The sequence below is a fragment of the Astatotilapia calliptera genome, chromosome 15 (genome assembly GCF_900246225.1).
Source record: "Astatotilapia calliptera chromosome 15, fAstCal1.2, whole genome shotgun sequence".
Classification (NCBI taxonomy): Eukaryota; Metazoa; Chordata; class Actinopteri; order Cichliformes; family Cichlidae; genus Astatotilapia; species Astatotilapia calliptera.
Window position 1 is genome coordinate 16,588,275 of NC_039316.1, and position 16,973 is coordinate 16,605,247.

At 39.9% G+C, this 16,973-nt stretch overlaps 2 protein-coding genes across 7 annotated transcripts; one reads left to right on the forward strand and one right to left on the reverse strand.

Moving 5' to 3' along the window:
• Positions 1 to 15: 15 nt before the first annotated feature.
• Positions 16 to 10,302, forward strand: LOC113007057 (N-acetyltransferase ESCO2). 6 transcript variants are annotated; one of them, XM_026143402.1, is made up of 15 exons: positions 16 to 96; positions 1,121 to 1,173; positions 1,738 to 1,880; positions 2,054 to 2,366; positions 2,464 to 2,752; positions 3,222 to 3,343; positions 3,543 to 3,657; positions 4,398 to 4,485; positions 4,617 to 4,659; positions 4,800 to 4,944; positions 5,191 to 5,322; positions 8,385 to 8,474; positions 8,656 to 8,799; positions 9,039 to 9,223; positions 9,753 to 10,302. In XM_026143402.1, exons 2-15 carry the CDS (start codon positions 1,121 to 1,123, stop codon positions 9,883 to 9,885), a joined length of 1,995 nt encoding a protein of 664 aa, XP_025999187.1. In that variant the 5' UTR covers positions 16 to 96; the 3' UTR covers positions 9,886 to 10,302. The 6 variants fall into 6 exon arrangements, with proteins under 6 accessions (XP_025999187.1, XP_025999189.1, XP_025999188.1 ...); XM_026143404.1 differs by lacking the exon at positions 16 to 96 and adding an exon at positions 103 to 183; XM_026143403.1 differs by lacking the exon at positions 16 to 96 and adding an exon at positions 630 to 749.
• Positions 10,303 to 11,812: 1,510 nt separating this feature from the next.
• Positions 11,813 to 16,135, reverse strand: pbk (PDZ binding kinase). Its single transcript, XM_026142387.1, has 5 exons — positions 16,115 to 16,135; positions 15,578 to 15,747; positions 14,597 to 14,726; positions 13,104 to 13,280; positions 11,813 to 12,505 (listed from the first exon to the last, which is right to left on the reverse strand). Exons 2-5 carry the CDS (start codon positions 15,698 to 15,700, stop codon positions 12,267 to 12,269), a joined length of 669 nt encoding a protein of 222 aa, XP_025998172.1. The 5' UTR covers positions 15,701 to 15,747; positions 16,115 to 16,135; the 3' UTR covers positions 11,813 to 12,266.
• Between the last annotated feature and the right edge of the window lie 838 nt (positions 16,136 to 16,973).

The window sequence follows — 16,973 nt, forward strand, 5'->3', positions numbered from 1 at the left end:
AGCTGTTTCCGTTTCCTGTTACGGTGTAGGGGTTTTTTTCCGACACTGGCGCGCGCTGTTCAAAACACAAAGAAGAAACGCGCGCGAGCCGTAGAGGTAGGAGACCCGCCAGCGACTCAAATATATATATATACAGATATACAAACATTTATTGGTTTATGTAGCTCAAGAGAAACATACTTGGTAAGGAAAACGAAGAGTTGTATTTTTGTGTTTTATCTCATAATTGGGGTACATTAGTTTTAAGTACCGTGACTCTAATAAAGGTTTCCAAGGCAGTCAGAACTAGCTTATGTTTAATGCTTAATTTATTCACCTTCTAAATCACAAACAAATGCACGTATCCAGTTGAAGTGTGCACCATTCGTGATCGATATGAAAAATGCCCGTTGTTTTGTAATGGAGACCGTGCTGCCTTTGCATAAGCCAATAGTCCCGCCAATTATCTCTTCGCCTCCGTCTGGTGCCCTTAAATGACCGCGTCGTTAGCTAACATGTACCGTCGAGCTAAAGCTGCTTTCGAGATTATTCGTTTTTCCTCACTGACGAAATGACAGTAAGGGGACCTTTAGGCTCTGTCTCATATCGAGATTCATAATCAGCATCCTAATTGTTCATTAAACTCATAGGTCGTGGGCTGTTGTTTACCTGCCACAGTCACACCTGACCCTTGTAGAAAATCTCCTGATTTAACGCCATGGACATGAAATATATCTTGAAGCTGCATTTGTGTCAGTGACCCTTCTGCAGTGAGTATTACTTTCAACGGCGGATTTGTGACCCAGATATCCTACGATTTGCAAAAAGATGTCTGCATGAATAATATGGTACAGCTGATTTGCAGCTGGTGTTCTACTAGGCAACAGATCTCGTTTGGTTCTTTTTGAAATAAGATGCAGTGTTACTTTTGATTCATCTTCATTTTTGAGTAATTAATGTAGATTAAAGCATCTCTTTATTTTCTTTTACATCCAGGTTGATTATGAATTTTTAAAAAAATATTTTATTTTTTTTGTATTAGGAGTGACTTTTCAGATCGATGGTCTTTTTTTCAAAGCTGAAATTCTTAAACTTTCTTTTTCTTTTCTTTTTCATTTTATTTCATTACCTTTGTATGAAGATGATGCCCACCACAACCAGAAAGAGAAAGCAGTCCTCCCTGGACTCTGATAGGTAAGCTGTGTATATGCTGTTTGGCTTGCTGATTTACTCTTGAAATGTACTCTGTGTTGGACTTATACTCTCAGATGTAAGAGAATAGTCTCAGTTGTGCTACAGTCAAGAGATTATGGAAGCTCGTGTTTAATACGACAAATTTAGAATTGGGTTCCTGCTATAATGAGACTGACACTAATGGGGCAAAATTGCTTTTACAACTCAGGCTTGAGTGAGAAGTGGGGGTAACCTTGCAACAGGTTGCCATATGGCTAACGGTGATTCATAACAACCCCACATAGTCCTGCATTTACAGCCAGTTTAGAATGACCAGTTAGCCGAACATGCATATCTTTGGATTGTGGGAGGAAACTGGAGAATATGAAAACTACATGCAGAAAAACCTGATTTCACCAAAAGGTTCAAACCTAAAAGCTGTCTGTTTTTAGGCAGTAGTATCATCTGCTCTGTAACCTCAGTAAACACTTTCCTGACAAGTTTATGGGCTCAAACGTGCCAGTTACAAGTTATTGGCCAATTCACCCATCGCTTGTCTCATCTGTTTTGTTTCTCAAACATCAGGCACCCAGCCAAGAAGGGGGTGAGGCGGGAGTTGTCACCTGTGAAGAGGAGGTCTCCAAGAACGCCCCAGCAGTCTCCTACCAGGAAGAAGCCAGCTGGCCGTCTGGACACCTCCCCACAGAAATCTCATCGCAGACCAGCAGGTGGGATGGACTAAACATGTTTTGTTGCAATAGAAATGCTTTTGTAATTTTTAATTGTTCAAACAACAATGCAAACAACAATGGTTTTTCCTCGTACATTTATAATAATTTGGATTTATTTATCTATTATCTATTTATATGATATTTTATTTTTAATTTATTTATTTTTAAAGGCTCTCCAGCTAGATCACCCCAAAAATCTCCATTCAAACCTTCCTTGGTCACGAGCGCCTTCTATGGCAAAAAGAATCCAGTCTATCTCACTCCACTTGAGAGGAAAGCTCTGAAGGACTCTCTGCCTTGTCCAGCTGCTCCACCCTCTCCTACTGTGACCCAAAAGCCAGAAAAGAAGACAACAAAGAACATTAAGGGAGGCAGTAAGCCAAGAAAAGTAGCAGGATCTAGTAAAGGGGGGAAGATGGGTACCAAAAGCTACTCAACATCAATAAAGAGGATCAAGCTGTCCCAACCCAAACCCAGCAGCAGGTTTGTCATAGCTGTTGATACTTCTGAAGCCTTCTTCAAACAGCTGTTGTTTTAGTTGGTCTTTTAAGGTTGTTCTAATTCTCCCTGTTTAATTCAGCAGTGTCGCTAAACCGACTCATCCTCCTACCGTTGCACCTAGCAACAATCCCACAGAGTCCAAGAAAGCAATCACCATCACATTCAGCAACCTGAAGCCTAAGCCGAAGATATTTGTTGGAGCTGCTTTCTTCGGTACAGGGAAGAAACCTACATCCATGTACAAGAAAACTGCGCCAAAGTCTTCAACCAGGCCGTCTGCAGCCGTCCTACCACAGACAAAGGGCAAAGAATCAAAGCAGCCGCAGGGTGCTCTGGCAGAAAACCAACAGCAGAAAGAACCTGAAAAGGTTTGTGTACATTTACGTATTACTGGAATATCTCATCTCTTGAGATTCTCTTTTCTTAAAATCATGAAAAGGTTTCTATATCCCAGAAACAAACTACACTGGAGTAATTTTTACCTTTACCTTTTACCTTGACTCTTAAAGAAAAGAGTAACGTTCTTCAGGCTCTTGCGCACAATTTCAATTAATAAAATGTCGCTTGATGTCATGGAGAATGTTGAGGTTTCAGAGAGGTACTTACAGCCTAGTTTGGTGTACAGTGAAATGAAACAGAAATCTTGTAGATGTTGGAGTGTGATGGGAAACGGGTTCATTTTTTTACATCTGATAATAAGTTAATGATGATTTTAAAGGTTTTTCCATGCAATGGTGTCTGCCATTTGATATGTTAAATAAATGAATTATGTTTTTCCCCTCCATGGCAAATATTGTCATGTTAATGGTAATATTTAATCCTGGTTGTTTCCTGCAGACTGCCGTCAAGCCGCTGAGGACGTATGAGAACAAACCAAGCACAAAACAGAGAATGAAGTTTGATCCAACAGACTGGATGGACTCCGTTAATGAAGAGCCTGCAACTCCACAGCCATCAAGGTACTGATGTATTAAACGTACCATTGACTTCATTTTTCGTTTTAGAAATGAAACTTCCCTTACTATTCATTTATTTATTTTTTAATTCATGGCATATTTAACAATCTGAATTTCCAACACAGATCTCTAATATTTGCACTTTATCAATGCCCCAAGACTGATGTTCATTGATAAACTGTTAATCGTCTTCCTTCCTCAGCTCCTCTAAAATTGTGCTGGATAAACACGGGATTACTCACGAGCTCATGGTTACGTTGTTGAGATCTCCAACACAACACAGCTCCACATCACCAGCCTCCTCCTCCACCAGTCAGGTACATGGGTGTCCAAAAGGCTGTTGTTTATAATGTAAATGGTACTTTGATAGTTTTTCTACTACTACTGAGCATTAAAAGTGCTGTGAGAGTATTACACCTGCTTGCAGACACTAAAACGAGTAGTCGCTCCTATTTTCCTTCTATGAGGCTTGCCTGAGGGCCGGTGTGTTGCTGTGTAGTGTCACTCAAAATGTCAAGACTCCAGCAGACGCTGAAACTGTAACATGCCTTTACCGAAATTAAGAGGATGAAACTCCTCTTTAGTTATGAATGGCATCTGTTTCTGGCCGTTTTTATAATGTAATTGTAAAACAATCAGAAATTTTCTCTGATTTCCCCCTTTTGTTTATGCAAACACCGATCCCTTCCTTGCTCATTCTCTATGTGATGCAAAATCTGTCAGGACTTAATCGATGGGGTAATAATGCCAAAAAACCCCCGCTTGTGATGGTTACATTTCTGCCTTTGATGTTTTAGCTCTTTTTCCCTTTTTCTGCTACTGTTTATGTGGTTTCTGCTGGGTTGTCAGGTTTGTCTTCTGAGTTTAACCAACTAGGAATTTCCCAGGGTGGCTCAGAGGTACTTATCCCAGAGTAGATATTATTTCCGCCCCAGAGATGATCCTGCACCTTCACCGTGGCAAAATGTTGTTGTTGTTGTTTTGTTTTGTTTTTGTAGCTGACTCATGATCACTTAAATTTTTTAATGACTCTGTTAACTTGAATTGGTGTTTTCAGGATACTCCTACAACAGAAGGTGGCTCTGAGCCAGCCTTTGAGCTGAGTTACATAAGCCCCACCAGCACTAACTCCAGCTCTCCCAAAGGTGAGCAAATACTTTATTAGATCCCTCAACTCAGGCATAGAGTGGCATAAATAGATCCTGGAGATGTTCAGTTTTACTCAGTCGTGCTTCCATTTGTTAATGTTGATGTTTTTTTGTTTTTTTTCCTCCAGAGCCCGCAGCAGTCTATCCCATATTTGGTTCTGCCTCTAAAAGGTAAAATGGTTTGTTTAGAGTTCAACATTTAAAGATGGCATTTCTGTACAATAAATGCAGTGTGTTTAGTTTTTAGAGGAACAATTACTGAATTTCAGTAACTGAAACAACCCTGAAGCATTCTTTTGAAACATCTGCAGGTCAAAGAGCGCAGCTCTGCGACCTCCTGTGTCCTGTAGCACCCCTTCTGGTCCGACAGCATCGCTGCAGACTCCAGCTTCAGCCGTTAAAGAGCGAAGCATTCGCAGGAAGAAAGAGAAGCAGGATGATGACCAGCTCATCATTGTAAGTTAAATTTATCTGTTTGCATGTATGCTTTGATATATTTATTTATTTTCTATTATGATCCTCACCCCATACTCACCCAGCCTGATGCAGATATCTTTGATTGAAACTTGTTCAAATATTCAACCCACAAAAATCACGAGCTTTGGGGTTTTGTTTTTTTGCGATACATTTTATTTGATTTCATTGCTTTTGTTTCTTTACTGAATGAATTTTTGTATTTATTTATTTTTACTCTCACATCAGGATGCTGGTCAGAAACAGTTTGGTGCAACGACCTGCAGCTCATGTGGGATGGTGTACAGCGCAGACAACCCAGAGGACAATTTCCAGCACACCCAGTTCCACCAGCGCTTCCTCGACTCCATCAAATTTGTGGTAAACATCCTTCTCTCCCTTCAGTCGTTGTGTCCTTGGGCAAGAAACTTCACTCGTTGCCTACTGGTGGTGGTCAGAGGGCCTGGTGGTGCCAGTGTCTGGCAGCCTCGCCTCTGTCAGTGCGCCCCAGGGGGGCAGCTGTGGCTACAATGTAGCTTGCCACCACCAGTGTGTGAATGTGTGAATGACTGAATGTAGTGTAAAGCGCTTTGGGGTCCTTAGGGACTAAGTAAAGCGCTATACCAGGGGTCAGCAACCTTTAAGACCCAAAGAGCCATTTGGACCTGGTTTCCACGCAAAAGAAAACACCGGGAGCCGCAAATACTTTTTGACATTTAAAATGAAGATAACACTGTATATTAGAGCAGGGCGATATGGCCAAAAATATTTATCACGATATATATTTGAAAATTTGCGATAACGATATAACCGACGATATAATTGATGCGAGACAAAATACAACTCCACAACATTACTAGCGCAAAAAGACAACCTTCCATTTATTTTCACTTAAACAAGAAGCTGGTTTTTATGTACATTAAAGCTTTATAAAAATGTAACAGTGCAAATGCAAATTCTTTGCTGAAAGTTTAACCAAAAGGCATTTCCAGTAGAAATGGGCTGACATATCCTGAGCATAACCATGTATAATATCCACTGAAGTTAAAAAGAGGTGCTTTGCAACATTAAACTGCAGTGTGCAGTACGCATTTTTCGGACCATAAGGTGCACAGGATTATAAGGCACATTAAGCGAAACAAAGCAGTCAGATAAATCAAACTTTATTAAACTCATTCTTCTTGCTTCCTCCACTTCTGTACCATTGATTCATTAATGTTGAATTCTCTGGCAGCTGCTCTATTCCCATGTTGTTGCAGTATATTAATGACTAACCTCGTATTGTGGATGGATTATCTCAGTTGTTCTCCTGACTGAAGTTTGGTCCGTTTACAGTATCCTGCCATGCGATTGCATTTGTCTCTAACCATGAAGAACCTTCACGTTAACTTTTATAAGTGGAAAAGTGTTAGTGTTCGTCCTCCAGCTTCACTGTTTATGTTATGCTAACATAGCTGTGTCGCTAGCGATCACGTAGCACATCATTATATACCAGCTAGCCCAACTTCAGTAACCCTACAAACATCACTGCTGTTTAGTTTCCTGTCTTCATTTATGTTGGAAGTGATAGCAGAGCTGTACGTTTGATTTTTTTCAGAAATCTCTCAGTCAGAACATGCTATATCATGCTTAGGTAACTAGCGAAACTAGCGAGCTAACTTCCGCTAGCTTCCTGCTAACTTCTAACTCCGTTAAATGTAATAACTTTTGTTTTCATGGATGCCTGGAAGTTAAACTTTATAGTTACACCTGGTAAAGCAGCAATGCTGATCGTTTTATTAAAGATGAAAGAATTTAGACAGTTTTTAACTCTAAGTGATGCTGCAGTGTTGTTTGACCTGAAGTATACGGAGTTTCGGACCCAGATTACTCCCAGATTTAAGAGCATCTTAGTCCGACAAATATGACAATAACGACGGCCGCTTGCATGTTCTGCAAAAAAATGTGCTTTGTCGTGTATCTGACGGACAAACACCAAACCAGTTCCACATCACTGAAGTTGCACCATTTTTTACAAACCAATTCTGGTTCATCTGTTTCACTCAACAATCGGCCATGTGCGTATGAAAACAAAGGCACTGCGCATGCGCGTTTTACTCCCATTCTATCTCGATATTTCATTTTCCTATCGTTGCGTGAACGGTATAATATGGCCCAGCCCTACTGTATATATTGTTTTTTTTTTTACCTTTATGCTTTGTGTGAACAACTAAGGTGTGTTGCTTATGAAATCCATGAAGTGCCACAGAGAAAATTACATTTTATTTATCTAATTAACACATTTTGAACTCATAACAAAAGGAAAGACACCCAGCTGAACTAAAATGATCCATGTAGCAAACAACAACTGTTGTGAGCCGCCACCCTTATATCACCTTTGGGCTTTTGGAGCCTTGACCTGGCTTTTAAAAAATAATTGGAAAAAAAGCACTATGCTGCTAAAAGATGAAAAATAGATATTTGCAAAATTCTGCCTAAATATGTATTTTACCCGGTTAATGTGTGCAATCACGCCTCGCCGCCTTTACGTCTGTGCTATCTATGCTGTTGTTGGTATGTGTCAGGCTGTGAACTGAAAAGCTACAGCCGGCTGTATGCGTACAGCAACCGTGTGTGAAAAGTGGTCAATAAAGAGATGCTGTAAAGCATGTTCATGCAAACATCGTCGGGTCTGCTGTGATATGTTTACAATGGGACTTCTGCTCCTGAACCTCTGCACACAGCGTCTGCAAATCGGGGCTGTACGAAGTCACTTTCATCTTTACGCAGGACTGTAAGCTGTCGTCTGTGAGGCGTGAGCGGTGTTTGTTTTTAACATAGTTCACGGTGGAGAACAGCTGCTGACATAATGTGGATCCGAACATCCATAACTGGCCTACCTGGGGTTGAAAGTCTCGATAAATGCACGGCGTTTCGGCGGGTACACCGGCTTCCGCGAGTGTGACGCTTATTTTGAGCGATGAAAAAATAATAAAATATAATTTTATTTTTATATTTCGATATCACAAAAATCTTCCAAGTTAAAAAAAAGAACTAACATAAATAAAATACACTTCAGCTAAATACTTCTAATTTATTTCCCCAAACCACACGGAGCCGCACTATAAGGACTAAAGAGCCGCAGGTTGCCGACCCCTGCGCTATACAAATACCGGCCATTTACCATTCAGTCTCTCTGGACAGAAGACGTGAGTTTATGAAGTACTAAAGTGTGACTAGTGCTTTAGAAACATATTGAAAAAATTATGCAGCATTAGCTGCCAAACATAGTTGGGTGGGCTTTAGTGTACCTGAGCAGCCCACCCAAGTATAGTCCATGTGGGGGGGGTGGGGATCAGGGAAACTGTTAAAGCTGCTGGCAGGAGTTTACTTCGTGGGATGAGGTTGTTGTTGTAATTGTTGGCTTGTAACTGCAGCTCCTTTCCTCTGTTGTGTTTTCTCAGGGCTGGAAGAAGGAACGGGTGGTGGCTGAGTTCTGGGATGGAAAAATCCTCCTGGTCATGCCAGATGATCCCAAGTATGCCATCAAAAAGGTTTGAGCCAGCACACTGAAGCACTTCTGCTTATTTCTGATTTTTCTCCATGCTTATTTGTTGTTAAGTGCTTTCACTTTTAAACAGACAGAAGTGTAGACAGACAGCCTCGTACACAAGTTAGCGTTTACTTAAAAGTGTTGCATTTAATTTTTAATCATTTTTGCGTGTTTGCTTTCAGGCTGAGGATGTGCGGCGTGTAGCGGACAATGAGCTGGGGTTCCAGCAGGTGGCTCTGAGCAGACCAACTCAGGCTAAAACCTACCTGTTCATCAACACAGAGCGACTGGTGGTAGGATGTCTCGTCGCTGAGCCCATACGACAGGTACGGCTGTGTTAGTGTCTCTAGCATATCTGAAAATATAAATGTTTGTTCAGGAAGTCAGTTTGTTGAAACATAGTAACGCTGCAGCTAACATGTAAAGCTTTTAAACATCAGATTTGCTTTGGAGATTAGCCTTTAATTATCCTCTTGGTCTTCAAAACGATGGTTTCGTTTTGAAGTTTCAGTTGATGCCACATGGATCTTATAGGTGCCGTAACTTATGCATAGATTCTCTTCAGGCTTACAGAGTCCTTGAACAGCCAGATCGACACAAGGACATGACAAAGGACGACTTCATGGAGAGACACAGAGCCTGGTGTTGCTCCACTGTCCCAGAACAAGCTCTGTGTGGAATCAGTCGGATCTGGGTCTTCAGCCTGGCCAGGCGACAGGGCATTGCCACCCGCATGCTGGACACAGTGAGGTAGGATGATGCACACAACATGAATCTCGCGGTCTCCTTACTTGTTTCCTCATAGAAATGAAGAATTTTGTTTTCATTGTAGCCATATAAAAGTTGTTTATATTAACACGGCTGTGATGACTGTCAGTATGACCCCAGTATAAGCAAGAACTACGAAACCATTTTTATTACTTATTTTATTACTATTACTTTAGGGTGTCTTTGAATTCAGCCCTCTGTATCAATATGGCATCTTTTTCGTTCCTAACACATTATCAGTATAGGTGTCGGCACATTTGTTTTCCACTCATTGAGATCTAATGTGTTTTCAAAGTGTTTTTTAATATTTCTTGCAATGTATGATGTCTCAGTCAGCTGGTTACTGAGTAAACTCCTCACACACATGAACTTGTGGACCCCCTAAATAATATTTGAATGGTAAACACTATGGTCAACAGCAGGTGGTAAAACTGGAAACAGGCTCACATAAAGTGTTTGACTGGATCTAAAATGGCTGATGGCTTCAGTTTCTTTTCCCTTTTTGTCTTAGGAGTACGTTCATGTACGGCAGTCCCCTAACCAAGGAAGAAATCGCCTTCTCTGATCCGACACCTGACGGCAAACTGTTTGCCACCAAGTACTGCAACACACCAACCTTCCTTGTTTACAACTTTGTTGCATGAGTTTGGAAGGAATTCAAAATTTGTCCCTGTTCCTCTGAAATGGCAGTTGGTTTAAAATTGTCTCTTCATATGCAAAGCAACAAGTGTTCAGGTTTTTCCATGCTGATTAGGCCAGGCTGAGTTTTGTCTCCATTTAAATCTTGGCTGTATACAGTGATCAGCCACAGCATTAAAACCAGCCACGATGCCGGCATTGATCCTTTTGGTCCTGTGGGTTAAGCCTTTGTTGATCAGGCTTGTTTTATCACACAGTTGCTCAGACTGCGGTTTGAGGAGTTTGGAGGTCGAATCAGAACGCTGAAGCTCCCTGTTGTGTTCCCGAATATGGTTTTAAAAGCTCATGAATCAGTATTTATATTCAGGACTGCCTCTTCACTGTTGAATGTTTTTGTTTAATGGCAGTGCCTATTTTTTTTTTTTTTTTCTTTATAAGGAGCTTGAATCCTGACTGAAGACGTTTCTCAGTTTGCTTTCAGTTTGCAGTATTTGTCTTCATGTTCAAATTAAGGACGGAAAACTAGAAGCCTCTTTGCGACATGCTCATCTGAGCAGAATGTCTTTGTGCTCCGGGCTCGACATTTTCTGGAGATGTTTATAGAAACCAACCTGTTTAAAGGTGGATCCTTTTGTTGTTTTGAGGCTTTGTAAATGCATCTAATAAACATGTTAAGTTTGTTTTTTGAGTCTTGGTCTTTTTGTCAAAATGTCTCAAAGTGTGCATACCAACAGTTCATCTGCAATAGAGGAAATAGAGTGCAGCAGTGCCAGTGCAGCTTGAACTGTAAAGGAGCACGGCAGGCTGTATGTAAAATTACCTTTTCTTTCTTTTCTAAAAGCAAATTTCAATTTTAATACTGTTTTTGGTAAATAACTGTAGTAGCATTTGTCTGCCATTGTCTGGTTTTTCCAAACCATATGATGCTGAAACTTGACAGGTTTTTCTTTACATTTGAAACTGGGGACTGGAAATGAAGACAAAGCAACCCAGACACAAACTCAAGTAAAATAGTTCAGCAGTTTTTGATGTGAAGTCAAACTAACCAGCAATCGCTTTTCTGTAAAACATTTTTCTTCCCCCAAAACTCAGAAAAAGTAACTTCTTACAGCTGATTTGGACTTATCAAATCAGCATGAATGCGCCCGATGCCATTGCCAGCATTCATGCTTGTTAATGGTATTATTTAATTAATCTGTGGTCATTCCCTGCTGTTTCGTGTTTGTGTCAAGCTACAGGAATGAATAAAATGCTGTGGCTTTCTGGGGGTTTTTTCCCCTCTTTCTGGAGGAAAAGAAACATTTGTCCTTTGAACGTTCCCTCACATCCATTTAGTTAGTTCAAGAGTTTGCTGCCACGTGTTCCGTTTCAAAAACTAGTGAATTGCAATTACGATGGACCCAAGTATAAATTTCCTATTTGCGAGTCATTTGTGGAAATAACCTGTGATTGATGTTGAATTTATTGTTGAATCTGTGCTGTCTTCTCTTCAGGCTTTTAGGGAGCATGAGATCTACATCGGTGTAAGAGCAGAACTGCAAGTACTGGCACAATTTATAAATGCACCATGTATTCATAACAATAAACCATCCTTTGAGATTTTTTTTTTTTTTTTTTAGATATTTTAAAATCTATATTTGTCTATTGGAAGCAGCAGTCAAAAGAATCTCTTCTTAAATGTCCCTTAAGTTGCTTGTACAGTGAGTATTGTACAAGGAAGGTGAACTTTACCTGCTGGCAAAGATGACGTAGCTAAAAGCTGTAAGTTTCAGCTTAGTCTCAAATAATTTCAGCCATAAGTAGCTGATCAGATTTTTAAAGTTAAACAAGAGAATTATTTAAGTCCTACTGTGTTTTATTGATAGGCTTTTGCCACTGATACATAACAAAAATATTTCTAACTTGAGAAAGTGCATGAATGTGGGAAAGTGGTCTGAGATCATTGTCCAATTTATTGATATTTAAAAAAAAAACCTATAAACGAACATTTTACAGGTTACAAGTTGAATGAGATTAAAATGACAAATACATATAAACAGTGGATGAAAGCAAAAACATTTACAATATGAAATGACTGTAACACAATAGGAAAGATAACAGACAAATAGCGATATAAAGAGATCAGCACAAACTGGAAAGGCATTTGAGCAAGTGAGTCTGTAGTATATTCATATTTAAATCCACTTTAACCATTAACTATGTTTATGCTCAGTGAAAGTTTGTTTATTAACCCGTGCAGAAAAAATAGGTATGTATCAGGAGACTCGTTATGTCCATCTGTTCTATAATCATTAACCCCTTTAGAAAATAAATCTATTAGCCCGACATTTATGAAGTTTCATTAAACATTTCTAAGCTGCACCTCTGACACAGTGAGCAGAATAACTCAGTCGATAACGATCACCTCAGAGGGCGTTTTGTCCAGGGAGGCGTTGCTCTCTAAAGCCTGGACGATCTGGGCGGCTGTTGGTCTTTTCTTGGGGTCCTCCTCCGTGCAGAGGTAGAAGAGCTCCACCATTCTCCGGTACGAGCTGCCCAGAGCCTCGGTGTCCAGTGCCGGCCGCGTCCCCAGCCGCTCGTAGTAGGCGTCCTCATCAAAACTCAGCTCCACAGAGTCCTCTAAAACTAAAGCGCATAAACACAGTCAGTATACTGTTCCACAATTAGGCTTTTCTTTTAGTCTTCACTGTATGGAGTTATGCTTCTTCTACACACACTTCAGGAATGATAATCTGATGGAGCAACATGCTTCGTGGTCAGAGTCTAACCTTTTAAACTACTATCAGAAAGTACAGTCAAGATGTAACTATGTGGGCACAATCAAACTGAACAATTACACGTTTGCAGGGAATGAACATTAAGAATGAATATTTAAAAATGAAAGAAGATACATTCTTATTTTAGTCACTGTTTGTAGAAATAAAGGAGAACTGGAAGCATCAGTGTCAGTTGATGTGGATTAGGATTTTGTCTCAGCCAAACATAACTGTAGCTGCACAGAAAGTAATAAATGAAATTTAAATGTATCCTCTTAGTACCGAGCTACGGCTCTAGTTTACACTGAGGAGGATAACATTTTGCTACTTTCTACTGCTAACTTAGAACCAAGCAAGCTTAAGAGGCACTGGAAACCAAATAATGCAAACTGAAAAACTGTGAAAGTGTCATGAAGACACATGAAAGAAAAGTTAACATGTCTGAGTAAATCAAAGTGACATCTCACCTTCACCCTCCTCATCCTCCAGCATCTCCAGATGAGGCATGGCCAGCGTCATCATCTCCCACAGAGTGAGACCGTAGGCGTAGATGTCTGCCTTGTCTGTGATCTCTCCTCCTTCATCCAAACATTCCTTGGGCTTCCACGGCTCTGTGCCGATGTACTCCGCTTTTGGGTCAGACACTGAAGACAGAGTTGTTTTTCATGAAACTCCTTTTGGACTGAGAAACAATTTACGGTAACTGCAAAACAAACAAATTTAATTTGTCCAGGTTGCCACAATGGCGTCACCCAAAATTACATTACTTTTAAAAACAAAGCGCATCTTTGAGGCTCCAGAAGTTTCTAATTAGTTCAAATTGAACCCAAATTGTTGGAGACCCCCGCAGACTGATGACATGATGTATGAGGATAATTTATGTTTCTATCCGGGCAGAAAAACAAAGTAAATCAACTGCTGTAAACAGCGGTTACCACACAAATGTGTCTGCCAATTCTGTGCTTTAATCCATGATTAATCCCATTTGTGTGCCTGCATACGCTCTGTACCACTTCAGTTAACTGCACCATTTAACAATGCGCTGTGGGTGAGTACTCAGTTTTGCTGCTTTATGAATGAAATGACCTGCATGGCAGTCATAAAAGGAGCTCACTGAGTTGCTTTAGTAAGGGGGGAAAATGAACATGGCTCATCTGTTCAGCAAGGAGAGAAACGTAAGAGCTGGCTGAACATTTCTGAATAAAATCTAATTTTTTCACTTTTGTGACCACGAAGCCATATTCCTTTTATTACATGCTGCTTATGACAATTTTCACCAGGTCAGACATCTGTTTTCATGACCATTGAGAAAAAGGCACCTAAGATATGGGCTAAAGTAGGAAGGCCTTTGGTGTTGTTCTCTGTGAAGATTTATTTTAATGCCAACATCATCAGCCAACACATTATTGAGCAGAAACACAATTCTTTACATGAAGTCTCCTTTACATCCTTCCCCAAATTCATGACATTTTTCACTGAGGTCAAAGACAAGGAAGAATAAAGGAAGTTTAATATTGTGATTATTATTTCCCCCCCAGATTATTTGACCCGACTCGTTGATTTGAGGAGACATTAGAGCAGAGCTGGCAGGGTTAAGTCTGTTTAATTCCAGCTAATTTAATAAAACCCTAAAAAATATAATAAAGTAATTATAACTACAGTTTCCATCCAAAGCTCAACAGAAACAACAGAAAATAAATCAGCACATGTGCTTGAGCTGTGTGGGTGTTATTCTGAGCTTGTCAGCTTATTGGCAACATAACTACTTCTGCAAAGCTGAAAACTACACCAGAAACAATGCTTCCAGACAAACTATAATGCACTATAATGCTGCTGCTGGGACCTTGTTTCAGTAGATTAACATTTCAAATCTCAAACTCTCATATATAAAACTGGTCAAAAATCTTTAATATGACGGAAAAACTCAGAGCTATATCTCGTGAACAAACACAGAATTTACCTTTCATGTTTTCATCCAGCTGCAGAGACACGCCAACATCGCAGATTTTCACTGTTTCAAAGTCACCCTTGATGACCACGTTACATGATTTCATGTCCCCGTGCAGCAGCAGCTTCTCATTGTGTAGATACTGCAAAGACAAAGTATTCCTGAAGCTCATGGCTGATGTTAAACAGACAAATATTTAGGAATGAAAGAAACTTTTGAATAAAGTGAGCTGGAGGATTATTAAACAGTAAATACTATGAAAATTTACCATTGCCTCACAAATGTTTTACTTTTAACCAGGGATATTATTTAGCATCAGCACATCCTGGAAGAAAATAAAGGTGACCAATACGTTTCAGATAAAAACACCACTTTTTATCTATTAAGTGGTTAGTATTTTTAAATTTTTATGTCTTGGTGTGTGTTATGTGTAATTTTTAAAAATGTATTTAATTTGTTTTCACCTAAATAATAAATATATTACAACCTAAAAGATACTGTCAGTTGATATATTGGCAGACAGATGAATATTTGACAGATGGGAGAAAGACTCTTCAGCCATGTTATGTTGCATAGTTTATCCTCCAGAGGGAACTCTGTACCTGCTCTGCTGGCAACATGTTTGTTATGCCACAAACAATAACAAATAAAACATTTAAACTGCACTGACATATTTGCTTAGCAAGGGCTCACAAATAACTCAACATCGCAGATGTTAGCGAAAACTGTTTGCAGTGTTTCCAACAGAAAAAAGTATCAGCCAATATTGGATTTTTAAATCACCAAATATCCGTATCTAAAAACATGCAGCTCAAGCAGACATATAAAATAATTTGTACCATGTCGTAAAAGATCATGTGTAATAGCTACACATGGTCAGATGTGGGAATTAATCCCACCTGTGACTATATATGTATGTATGTATGTATGTATTTCCAGTTATGACACAGGTGATTATGCCAGGTAGAAAGGAGGACCATGTAAGCGATTTACCTGCAGGCCACGAGCCACATGCAGTGCCACTTTCTCTATAATAGCGGCAGGAAAAGCTTTCAGGCCGCCCTCCCTCCGCTTCTCTATCAGGTCATTGAGGGACTGCTCTCCTCCGTACTCCATGGCCAGACACTTGGAACCATCTTTGGCAGTGGTGAAGGCACGGAAACCTTGATGTTTGCACAAAGACGCACAAGGTTTAAAAGAGCAAATATAACAGTATCACAGACGGCATGATCTGAAAATAAGAGAACCAAAAAGCTATTTTGCACATGATTTTTACCAAGTGACCAACACAAACATTAATAAAAAAATCAAATGATGTTGAACTGTGGGATTCAGTGTTTTTTGTTATTTTCTTATCTTTTCTTAGAAACAATGTCAAAAATTTACAGTGTCAATGGAAAATATAAGTTACTGACTTGCACATGTAAGGGGACATATAATGTGACCTCAGGGAGCTGAACAATGAATCTGTTTTTTTTTGTGTCACTGCTAACTGAGACAGATCGCCATCACAACAGTGCCCGCTCTTACCAACGATGTTTGGGTGATTGATTCCTTTCAGGACCTTTGCGATGTGTTTGGGTGATCAGAAACAAATTTACACCAAGTTAATACTGCAAATATACACAATTAGGTTAGGGTGTGAAGCCAGGACCTACCAACTCTATGATCTTCACTAAGCCAGCACCAAATAGGATGGCCCAGACTGGAGTATGGTAATTAGAATTGTAAAATTTGGTTTTCTGTGTTACAAATGCATGTTCTATTTGTTCATTTTTGCATGTGTCAGAATAGGTATTAATTTACTTACAACATTGCACTTTCTGAAGACGGCTAACTTCAGAAAGATACATCCCAGTCTCTAACTTATGCACCACTGTTTCAGTTGTTGTTCAGTATAATAACCTTCTTCCTTACATTATTGACATTGATGTTTTCTTTAGGAGTCGATTCTACAGAGGCATTGTGGGTCAATTACCAGATCCTTGCTTGTTCAGAATAACGGAGGCATATGCAAAATTTAATATTGAGGACAGGCCACTTGTGACCACAATGAACCTGAGAAGACCTGACAAGCCCCTTGTGGAAAGTGCCTTTGGGCTGGTGCAGGAGGGCAGTGTTCTGTCCTATCAGCAGCCAGTTTTGACAACCTGGTACATCACACTACACCTTGATGCACCACCAACACCGCACTTGCCTCTGGAGGGGTGTGACATCAAGGAAACTCTGCTCACTCAGACAGCCTGTGATATTTTCTCAAACTGCTGCGCTGAACAAGTTTCCAAAGAACATGCTGTGTGACACGATAAATATCCTTTAACCTGTTAACCTGTGGCTTCTGGAAGAAACTCGTCTGAGTCAGTCACTGCAAACACATTTGTATCATCAA